Consider the following 12,595-nt stretch of genomic DNA (forward strand, 5'->3'; position numbering starts at 1 on the left):
GTGTGTGTGTGTGTGTGTGTGTGTATATAATATATATATATATATATATATGTGTGTGTGTGTGTATATATATATAATATATATATATATGTATATATGTGTATATTCATTTTCAGTGTGTGACTGCAGCGTGTGCATGAGGGGGGGAGGGGCTGCTCAGTGAGCAGCCCTAATACACACACACACACACACACACACGTACATTGTAGTGACTAGTATCAGAAACAAAACAAAAGTCGCTGAGAGGCTGAGGGTAGGGTGTTTGCTGATTGTCTGACACGCTGTACCCAAAAAATATTCGCTGAGATAAAAAAATACGTTTAATAACTTTTATTAAAGAAATAGAAGGCACAGGTGATTATATTAACTAGGTATCACCGCCCATATCCCTGTGACCTAATTACTGTGATTGTAAAAATAAATAACAACAAAATATAACAACCAAAGTAATCCTAATATAAACCACAAAATTAACCATTTAAACTTCATCGTAATAAATCCATTCATGGCTCCTACATGCCAGCCCCTAATTATTAGGCTATTACATAATAATTACATTACACACATTAATAGGAGGCATGAAGCAATTAAAACTTACTCAATGTCCACATATTCACTTTACATTTCTGTCTTCTTTCTTCCTCTCGATCCTGTGAATGAGTCATAAGTCAGTAGGGCCAGAGGTTACCAGCACATAACCCTGATGTAGAGCCCTGCGCAGGACTGTTTTCATCAACCCGCTCCTGCCCGCTCCCGCTGAATTTCTGACCATTACCACCCACAACCGCAACGTGTGTATTACACTCCCGCCCGCTCTCGCAATGTGTATGTCCACTCCCGCCCGCACCTGCAAAACTCTGAGAATTTATGCCCGCGCAATAATAGAGATCGATGATTTTGTGTCTTCTCCCGTCCCGCAGGAGAAAACACGTCATTTTATAGGCTATTAATAAAGAGATTCATGGGGTTGTTTGTTTCGTTTCCTTGGCCTGCATGTCTTTTGACGCACTGGTCAGGAATTGCGCTCCTATTTCTTTGTTTTCATTTAGTTTTTAATGAAATAAAGGCTGTTTCATATTCTATTCTCCTCCTCTGTATTTTATTTATTTTCTACCTTTATATAATCACGCAGTGATTGAGGTTAAGGCAGGCCTGGCGCCAGGATGAAGTTACTTAGGGGGCAGTTAAAAATTACGAGGGGGCAAATCTTTATTATGCAACATAGGTTCACAGTGAGTTATAAAGAGCGCGCAGCCGTGCGTAATTGTCGCGCGTAATGACAGCTCGTCGCCGGTGAAACACAATAAACTGCACGTCTTCTTTCATGTTTGTCTCATCACAGATGGAGCTTATAGACAGGCAGACAGGTGGAGCAAGCGGCAAATTGGTATGAAAGCTGGTTCAGGGCATATTTGTCCATTTATGAATAAATATAGAGTGGAAACCCTTATGCATGTGCACCAAGATCCCGCAATGGGTTTTTTTAGCCACCCGTTCCCGCCCGCAGCAAAGTCCAAACCGCCCGCTCCCCATTGCAGCCCTCTACCCTGATGTGATCTGTGATCTTCACAGTCACTCTGTCAGTCAAAGTCAGAGTCAAGGCAGAGGTCAAGGTGTCGTTGTGTGTACCAGTAGGACACGTCCTGTGACCCAGGAGTTACGAGGTGCCGTGTTGTCCACTATAAGCACTATATCTCCAGAAACAAGGTTGCGCTTCACTCCTGACCATCTCTGACGCTCCTGCAATTGAGGTAAGTACTCTTTAACTCATCTCTTCCAGAACAGGTCTGACGTATACTGGACCTGCTTGCATCGCCTGCAAGCATACATGTCTGCCTCTTGGAAGACTCTTGGTGGCAAAAATGGTAAGGTCTTCAAAAGTAGCAGGTTATTTGGCGTCAGTGCTTCTAGGTCATGAGGATCCATGGATGCTTTGGTAATCGGACGGCCTTTGATAATGGCTTCCACTTCACAGAGATCTGTGTGAAGGCCTTCTTCATCCAAGTTTTGCATATTCAAAGTGGAATTGAGGACTTTCCGGATTGATCTGATTAACCTCTCCCAAGACCTCCATGATGCGAGCCAGCTGGGGGGTTAAAAGTCCACTTTATCCCTTTCTGAAGGAGAACGTCATTTACCTGCGACTGATTCCACTGCTCAATGGCTGCTCTCAATTCACGCTCTGCTCCTATGAAGTTTGTCCCGTTATCAGAGCGCAGTTCCTGAACTTGGCCAAGTCTCGCTGTAAAGCATCTGAGTGCATTTATGAAGACGTTCGTGTCGAGTGAAGGTGCCACTTCAGTGTGGATTGCTCATATTGCTATAGAGGTAAAAATGACCCCATAACTCTTCACAACACTCCTTCTGCTCCTCACCATGAAAGGTCCGAAATAGTCTACTCCAACCCGAGTAAATGGAGGTTCATCTGGAGTAACCCTTTTTAGAAGGTAAGTCTGCCATCTGCTGGGACACTGGCTGAGCATTCAATCGTCAACAGATAACACACTTTGATAGAACTTTCCTCATGGCTGTACTAGCTCCAGTGATCCAATATCTCTCACGCAGCTTGGACAACATGTGGTTTTGCCCACCATGTCCCACCTCTGGATGGATGTGCCTTAGAAGAAGGGTTTAGATAGGTAGATCCTTAGCCAGTATTATAGGATGTTTAGCTTCTACAGGCATAGATGACCTGCTGAGCTGACCACCAACTCTCAGAACACCATCCTCCATTAGTGGGCAGAGTGTGCAGATGTGACTATGCCCCTTAACACTTTTACCCTTCTGCAGCCTCGAGAATTCCTCTTGAAACTTCCTCCTTTGGCTGAACTTTATGATCTCCAGTTCTGCCATCTCAAGCACTGATAGACAACTTGGAGCCATCTTTCTCTTGAAAGTTTCTATATCCTTCTCCAATGAGCATTGTTGATGTTCCACATCTAAGTCAGACTGCGCAAGAGCCATGTTCAGTTGTCTCCTCTTCCGACAGAGAGACAAGAGCCAGGTCTTAAATCTTACCTTAGCTCTGTGCTCTTCAGGTATTGCAGCCAGATCATCACGCCTGTTGCTTATCCACTTCGTGAGTTGGAAACCACCTTTAGCACATATCGACACGAGGTCATGATAAAGAGACCCTGCCTCCTTCTCTGAAGCCACAGCCACAAGACAGTCATCCACATAAAAGCAATATAGGACCTCATCCACTGCTTCCTGGCTGAACTGTTCTTTGTTGTCCTCTGCGCATTTCCTGAGGGTAAAATTGGCACAGCTGGGAGAGGATGTTGCCCCAAAGAGATGGACCAACATCCTGAAGTCAACAAGGTCCTGATTTAAATCCCCATCAGGCCACCAGAGGAATCTCAACAAATCAGCATCCTCCGGTGCCACTCTGACCTGATGAAACATGGATTCCACTTCCGCCATGATCACCACTGGTTCTTTCCTAAACCTGCTCACCACTCCAATCAGTGAACTTGTAAGTCCCCTGTAAGAGCTGAGCATTAAGTGATGTTCCCTGGAAACTCACTCCACAGTAAAAAACAACTCAGATCTTCCTTTTTGTAGGATGGTAAACACCACAGTGTGGGATGTACCAGACCCTGCCATCACTACGTTCCAAATTCTCTTCAGGCACCCTTTTAGCATAGCCTTTGGCAATAAGGTCATTCAGGAAGGCTGTATAGTCAGCATGAAATGAGGAATCCTTCTGAAGCCTCTTCTTGAGGTGCAAGGCATGCTGCTCAATGATTTTCCTGTTATTTGGCATGCTAACATCCCTTTCCCTCAAAGGCAAGTTGATCTGATAATGGCCATTCACCTGTTTTGCTGAGCTTGTGACCAGATCCATGAACTTCTGATCTTCTCTTGACATACCAGGCTGTTCATCCATGCTGCATTCAGGGAAATCTGTCTTAAACTGCTGTTGCCAAAGTTCGTCCAAATTCACAACAGACACTCTATTCACTGATAACTCTGGCTGCTCTCAATCTGCTGCGTCCCTGCTGTCTATTTTCAGCAGCCCGTTCACAGTCCAACCCAGCATTGTCCTGATCGCATAGGGTCCATTATCAATACTACAAATGACTTGTAACGGTTCCAAGGCCTTAGGAACATTTGTCCCAATCAGCAGCACGATCCCTGTGTCGATCTCAGGCAAATGAATATGTTTTAAATTAGGCCATTTCTGAAGATAACTCTGTTTTGAAATGTTCCCTCTGTGAACAGGCATGCATACTTGTGTGTAAGCCTTGGGCAGCTCACAGAAGGGCTCCTCATTCAAGCCAGCTACTTCCAGTCCTGGCACAATGTGGCTACTCACGACTTTCTCTTGGCCCATTGTCCGTAAGAGAAGATGAACTTTCTTTCCTGCAAGGTCAAGCTTGTTCATTAAAGCCTCTGTACAGAATACTGCTGTACTTCATGGGTCCAAGAAAGCATATGTGGTGACAATCTTGCTGCCTTCCTTGGACTTAACTTGCACTGGAACTATGGGAAGTTTACAGTCATGACCACCAGCCCCAGTAAGACCACTTGACACCAGAGTGCTGTCCACTGACACCTCTGATTTCCTCTCGGCTTGGTCAGAATCTTTGCCCTTTTCTTTTGGAGGAATGTGAAGTATAGTTGGATGTTGGAGACCACATTTTGCACAGGAAAGCCGTTTTTCTGCAAACTTTGCTGATGTGTCCAATACTCAAAACAGCCGAAACAGACACCATTTTCTCTGATGAAGCCTATCTTCTCTTTGTGTGTCCTTTTCCCCAACTGTGGACACAAATCCAATGTGTGTCCTCCTCCACAGCAAATGCATGTCCTCCTTGAACATGTTCCTTCCCTTTAGTTCCAGGCTGAGTTTTGTTTTCCACTGGGGCGACAGTGGTGGCAAAGCTGGTTCCTTTAATTCCAGAACGAGGTGGTAGATTAGGTTTGTTTACACCCCTATTTGTTGTCAGTGATGGAGCATCCTAGATGTTTCCAAACACTGGGTCAGTTAAAATCCTCACTTGTCTCTCAAATTAGTGATGTCAATGAATGTAGCTCTCTGGCTGCACCTTTCCTGCAGTTCACAGGCTACAGTTCACCACTTTTCCCGGAATTTGTAAGGCAACTTCCTTATAATGGTCAGCATATTAGCTGGCATGTCTAGCTCATGCACTTCTTCTATGACATTACAGCAGCCTCTGGGAAAATGCTGTTATCTTGAAGAGCTTTTACATCTTCAGTTTTGATGGGTGGCCGTGAAAGAGCTCTTTCCATGCAGAGGCAATCTTCTGCTCATTTCCAAACTGCTCCTTTAATAAAGCCTTTGCCTTAGCATATCCTCTCTCAGGCTCCATGTGCTGGCAGCTTCTTACCAGTTCTTTGGGGTGACCCTTCGTGTGCTGCTCCAGGAAATACAGTCTGTCACTGTGACTTGCAGTATTCCTCTCCAAACTGTTCTCAAAGGCCTTCACAAATGCATCATATTTTAATGGATCACAATCAAAAATTGGTATCTCCCTCTTTGGCAAAGATGAAAGGCATTGCTGCTGTATCAACAGTGTAGTTATTTCATTTTGCTTTCTCATAATGCCAAACATATTGTTTTGATCTTCATTTGGACCAATATTTACATTCAGGGTATTTCCATCTTGCATTTGTATCTTTTCTTGAGGACTGTGATTCACTGAATGCTGCTTGGGTTCATAGCATGTAACTGACATAGGCTCTGAATGGATTAACTGAGATTGATTTTTCTCCTTAGGCCTTGTTCCTGTATCCAGATGGATATATTTGATTTCCTGTTGTGACATTTGTGGTACAAATGCCTTTGCTTTAGCACTGAGGGTCTGTGATTTTCCTTGTCCTTTTTCCAAATAGGAGTTCATTCCATCCAAGTGCTTTGTAACAGAGGTTTTCCCACTTAGAATGCTCTGAGACTTGAGCACATTCAGTTTAGCCATGTTTGCTGCGATTTCCTCATCCAATTTAAGCTGTTCCTTCCTTTTACGTAGCCGTTCCTCCTTTTCTTCCAGTTCATGTTTGTCCAGTAATAATTTTTGTCTTATCCTTAATGCTGCCAAGTCAGCCTCGGCTCTGAGACACGCAGAAGAAATACTGGAAGCAACAGTTTCTTCCTGTAGCAGAGTTTTGGGATTTGGATACTCTGCTTCCCACATTTGACACACTGTCACTTGGATTTACATCATCTTGCATGACATCTGTCTTGATAACTGTTAGGCTTGCACCAATTAATCGGCAGTGCTTGGAATCGGGCCAGTTTTCACATGATCAGCCATGACCTGCAACCGGCCGGTCGGTCTAAAATATGCTGATTTAAAACGCTGGTCAAATTCCTGGCGCGCTACGTGATTGACATCGTGTAACATCAGCAGCGCACGCACATGTGCAACTCACGGCTTGGGCGATGCGAGGAAGGGGACCTCAAGGACACACTGGTTTGGGTAGGACAACTATGGAGTAAATGATTCCGGCCAGAGAATCAGGTTCGAGAGGATACTTCAATTTTCAATGCCAGAGGTTCACAACAAGTGTGTATGTGTGTGGTTCTGAAATAAACAAAAGGAAAAATAGCTTTACACTCAATTCTTACAAATATGGCTTCTCACCTTAATCATTTATGCACATACATCAAAAGAGAGAAGGAGAAAGTTGTTAATTGTCTCACTCTCACTGCTGCACTGTGCTGCTTGAAACTGACGAGGCGCGTGCCCACGCTCCGAAGATGCGCGTGTCCGCGTGCTTACTGGTGGACGCGTCCTCAGCACTAACTACTTTCGTACAGGTGACCTACACCATAGCCGTTTCTCAATACTCAAGTTCAGCAGTTTCAGACTTGTGGACTTGGCAAGTCCAAGCGAGAGTTGGGACTTCCCAAGAACGGGAGGAGGGGAGTGCAGTCATTTCTGCTTTTGGAACAGCAGTGAACTTGATGATGCCACCACCTCTGCTCGACTTGGCTGTTGTACTGTGTTGTATATGTGCATTTAGAATAAAACAATATAAACACAGCCCAGCCCTGCATCTTTTCATTGTCATTGTAAGAAGTTAATATGTATATGTTTTTAACGTTTCAACATATATAACTGACATACAAAAACATAGACATAGCCGAAATATTTTCACGTCTTTTAAAACCTTTTCCCCGCAGCTGGCTTTTGATCATATTTAATCTATATCCAATTCCCGCACCTGGCTTCTGATTATGCATAATCAAAACAAAAGCCAGTTGGTGCAGTTATTGCAGCAGGATTGCTGTACCTGCAGGCTGAGGAGGAGGCTTCCCAGCTGAGGAGGCAGATCCGAGAAAGACAGCAGAGAATGAGGCGGAGGATGAGGATGAGACGTGCTATTTGCATGTCTCTATTGTTTGATGTTTGTACGGTTGTGGACAAAGTACCCAGAAAAAGTAGTAATATCACAACAAAGAACAAAAACTCAGCCACAAGTAAAAGTGCTGCAAATCTGACTTGAGTAAAAGTATATGGGTATTGTCAGCAAAACATACGCCTACTTAAAATGAAAAGTTAAAAGTACTCATTATGCATAGTGTTGTAATCATCATATACATGAATATGTATTGAGTATTAATTGATCAATTTACACGTAGGCTACATGTAAGCAGCATTTAAATGTTTTCATGGTAGAACTAATTTTAACACCTTTCACTAGCGTACTAGTCTAATCTATAACAACGCACATCAACTTGTAAATATGAAACTTACAACATGTAAAACAAACTATCTGAAAAGTAACTATAGCTATCAAATAAATGTAGCTTGAGTAGAATGTACAGTATTTTCCTCTAAGTATAAAGTAGTACAAAATGGAAATACCCAAAGTACAAGTACATCAAATTTGTACTTAAGTACATTTGAGTAAATATACTTAGTTACTGTCCATCACTGCATTTGTCTCATCATTATGCTTTCTGTCTGCATTTTTATGTAGACTTGACAGTTCACTTCAATCAATCAATCAATTTTATTTATAAAGCCCAATATCACAAATCACAATTTGCCTCACAGGGCTTTACAGCATACGACATCCCTCTGTCCTTATGACCCTCGCAGCGGATAAGGAAAAACTCCCCAAAAAAACCCTTTAACGGGGAAAAAAAACGGTAGAAACCTCAGGAAGAGCAACTGAGGAGGGATCCCTCTTCCAGGACGGACAGACGTGCAATAGATGTCGTACAGAACAGATCAGCATAATAAATTAACAGTAATCCGCATGACACAATGAGAGAGAGAGAGAGAGAGAGAGAGAGAGAGAGAGAGAGAGAGAGAGAGAGAGAGAGAGAGAGAGGTAATAACAGTAGCTTACAACAACATTATTGAAAGTAATAATATTACAGTTCTGGCTACTGTGGTACAATATGTTGAAAGTATGTATTAATATCTGGCAGTATACATGTGTGACAATAGTCATATGTGTATAATAACAGTAGAAGTATGACTAATGACGGCAGCAGCAGCAGGAGGCATCTGGCAGGACCACGGCAGCAGCACAACCACACACGTCACTTGGTACACCTAGAAAAAAACAAAAGCAGTTTAATGTTGTACTAAATCTAACATTTTATTGAAGTGTTGAGTTGTAGATTTTGGTGCTGTTGAACTGTACTGGATTATACTGACAGCAGTTTCTCATTTAGTCTATCCTCACCAATATAAATGGGATCAAACGGGTCAGATGTTTAGAGGAAAATTTTATTCAGCCACACTTCAGACATCAGGTATACAATTCATATCAGATAATCAAAATTTGAAATGCTGTTGAATAAAAACTACAATAAATACAATTAATCTTTAAATACAATAAATAAATTACAATAAATTCTTAAAAATCATTATTGAATGGTAAAAACACATAAATAAGCAAAAGAATACATACAAAGAACAACAATTAAATTAACAATGTTACAACATTTAATATTATAATAATTATATACTGAGACTAAATATTGCCCATTAGACATACCCCAAACAAATTACATTTTATATTTAACCACTACAGAGATATCAGCGACAAATTTCAAAAGGACTACCCAAGAGATATACCAACAAGACAATGACCCCAAGCATACTTCAAAGCTGTGCAGAGACTATTTGACCAAGAAAAAGGAATCTGGAGTACTGGAACTGATGGACTGGCCAAGTCAAAGTCCAGATTTGAATCCTATTGAACAAGTTTGGGATTTAGTAGATTCAAAAATCGATCGTACAAAAATTTCATCTAAAGCAAGTCTGTGGGAACAGCTAGAAACTATTTGGAACTCAATAACAAAAGAGACTGTCGAAAAGTACATAAAAACAATTCCAGCAAGAATGCAAGCTGTTATCAAGGCCAAAGGAGGCCATACAAAATATTAAGTTTTTTGGTTATGTGTGAAAAAGGACTATTTATTTGTTTCAGTTTGTTCTTTGCCAAGTAAATAACTAACATTTTTATTTATGTTATTATTATTATTATTATTATTATAACAATTATTCTAAATGCATCTCCCCAAATTTCTGGTATATGTGTCTGTGATAATTATTCACAGAAAATAGTATTCATATTGTACAGTAATAAGTTCTGAATTGGCCCGTTTCCACCGCAGGAACTTCGGGGTAAATTTACAGGGGGCGGGGCCATTGGTGTGTGTCTCCACCGCAGGAACCACCCCCGAAGGATAGAGTTCCGGAACTTTTACAGGGGCTAAACAAGTCCCTGCCTCGGAGTAGGTACTCAGAACGGCCCCGAAAAACTCCTGGCTGGGACTTGGGGGTTAGTTGGTGCTGATTGGATATACTCAAGGCGGAATGTGACGTCAACAGAAAGCAACAAAATAGCCGGCATTTTTAAAACTCAGCAGACGAGGGTTAGCTCGTTCATAGCTTCCACCGCCATGTAAACAAACTCAATAACCGGTCCGTGAAAAACATATTTTTTCCGGCGGATATCTTAGTTACAACATGATTGAGCTAGCAAAGCAGTTTTGCATTGCTATGTGTGGTATTTATTCAGTTTTGGGAAATCACGATGTCTAGAAAGCATCAGGCTGCAGCTGACAGGGACAGCTAACAGCAGCAGCAAAGCTAACATCAGGACGTCATCTGTTAAAAGCCTCCCGTTGTCGGAAACGACATGAAACTACTCCAGTTAGCTCAATCATGTTGTAACTAAGACATCCGCTGGAAAAAATATTTTTTTCACGGGCCACTTTGTGAGTTTAGTGAGTTATTACAGACACCACTATCGGCTAACAGCGTCCCTACGCCACTACGTTGCCCCGGTCAAAATGGTCGCGCAACAATTACATCACATCCAGAGCCCGGTAACTTTACAGGAACCGTCCTCCTACTCCGCTCTCTCAGTGGAGACACGGCGGTTGAGAGGGCAAAGCGAGAGGACGTTCCTGTAGTAGTTCCTGCCCCCCAAATAGTACCAGGAACTTCTTCAGTGGAAACAGGCCTAATGTCTTGTAATGATATACTAAGGCCAGTAATATAGGTCCTATAAATGAATTTCCAAGCAATAAAGCTATAATTTTATGAGCTTAATATTAATGATCTACTGCTGGAAGTATGAGACTGTGTTAACTTAAATTGTTTTGTGTTTGTTGTTTCAGCAAATGAAACTGAAGTGGCCTTCTTCAAGAAAGATGACTACAGACTCTACAAAGCAAATCCAAAAACTGCTTGGTGACTGCAGTATTTTACTAACTTTACTTTTACTTAGCAAAGAGGATTCTTAGAGGAAAGAAGTCAAAGGTCAAGCATGCCAGAAACAATAGGAAAAAATGGTGAAATTGTATTTCTATCAGAGAGTTTTAGTTTTTGGGGGTGTTTTTAAAAGTGCAGCTTATTGTCCACCACACTGGTATGCCTTTTTTATTTATATGTTTCATGTTCTTTGATTTTTCTTGTGGTAGTTATGACCATGGACATTTTTATGTTGTTTTAAAATGTGCTAAATAAAGTTCTTTGACAGGTGGCCTTTGACTGTAGTTTTTGATAGGGTACTAACAAAGTAAAATGTACTGCACTGTACTCTAGAGGGTGAGCTTTGGTTAGGTGCTGCAGTTATGATTATTAGAAAAAACATTTATGCTGAGTCTGACTCAGTTGGAAAACCGTTACCATGGTAGTTTCTCTCAGGGACAAAATCTGTTTTGAACAAACTTGCAAATGCCCTTGACCCTATTTAATGGACAAAACGGAAAAGGTTGGTAAGTTGGTAGTCAATCATTCGGTAAGAATGGCGCACTAGCTGTTAGCTACTTTTTATAAAGATATCTAAACCACTGACCACATTTTCAATTTGCACTCAAGTGGTTGGAATCTAAAATGTCTGTCATAGCTCCATTAAATGGAAGCAACGATGTCTTCGGTGTCTGTATAACATTAGACTTGTTTGAGATGAACTGCGCCTCCCCTGGAAAGTAGACGAGATCAGGCAGCTGCAGCAGGGGGCGGTGACAAAAAGCTGTGGTGAAGTCGCAGTTTCCCGACAGTTTATGTTCATGGTTCAGTCTCCATTTTACATGAATTCTCATGTAAATCAGCATACCAGTTTGCTGCTGCAGAGCAGACCTGTTCCCTCAACTACATAGGCTAAATAAATTGTGTTTGACTATGAGTTTAATATTTTCAGAGGAAAAAAACACAAGCCAACAGCTTTCATTAAAGACCAGTCAGATACAGGGCTTCACATCTGTACAGATGTTCTTTTAAGAATAGATGGATAGATAGATAGATAGATAGATAGATAGATAGATAGATTATTTCAAACATGTAAAAAACAAAATTATCACACTAATGGACAGACATAAAGAAAAATAATAATAAAAATTAAAAAAAATAACAAGGTAAACATAAACTGAAAACTATAAATCCTGTTTACATATCAGAAAAGGAGTGGGAGGAAGTATAAACTTATTTTATCCCACCCCTTTTTAATAAATTAATAACACTTAAATATTTATAATAATAATATATTCCTCCTATCAGTATAATAATAATAGCAACAATAATAAATTCTATTTGTCATTTTTCAATTACCTTAGTGCTATATCTAACAAGACATAAATCTATTGCGAAAATATTTATCCTAATAAAATATTATATTATTCTTTATATTATTATAAATATATAACATACACACACATACTGACGGTAACACAGAATACAATAAATATATATAAACATATATACATAGATACACATACACACATATATATACACATTTACACATACATGTGACATACACACACATACTGAAGATAAAGATACATAAATAACAAAAAAATAAATAAATAAATAAACAGTAAACACACAGTGATAATCAAACACCCTCCTCATTTCTGTACCTTGTAAAAATCATCTCCTTATACTAGGCTGACCAAACGTCCTCTTTTGCCCGGACATGTCCACTTTTCATGTCCCGTCCGGGGCGTCCAGGGGGTGTTTATAAACTGGTAATAATGTCCGGTTTTCCGTGTGTTTGTGTGTGTGTGTTAGAGTGCGGCACAGGCAGCATATTTCTGTCCGAACCCGAACCGAGCCCGACATTATTTAATGACCAAAGCACTGAGTTTGTGTCACACAGT

At 40.9% G+C, this 12,595-nt stretch overlaps 1 protein-coding gene across 5 annotated transcripts in view; it reads left to right on the plus strand.

Annotated features, from left to right (window-relative positions):
- Positions 1 to 12,595, plus strand: part of LOC126392755 (UPF0538 protein C2orf76 homolog) — a 53,564-nt gene that overhangs the window by 35,695 nt on the left and 5,274 nt on the right. For 3 of the 5 annotated variants that reach the window (XM_050048368.1, XM_050048365.1, XM_050048364.1), the window contains one exon: positions 10,616 to 10,688. In XM_050048368.1, the coding sequence (XP_049904325.1) occupies positions 10,616 to 10,688 (73 nt within the window). Of the gene's footprint in view, positions 1 to 10,615; positions 10,980 to 12,595 lie in introns of those variants that run through there. The other 2 variants (XM_050048367.1, XM_050048366.1) reach the window with 1 other exon arrangement.

This window comes from Epinephelus moara, chromosome 7, assembly GCF_006386435.1.
Source record: "Epinephelus moara isolate mb chromosome 7, YSFRI_EMoa_1.0, whole genome shotgun sequence".
Classification (NCBI taxonomy): Eukaryota; Metazoa; Chordata; class Actinopteri; order Perciformes; family Serranidae; genus Epinephelus; species Epinephelus moara.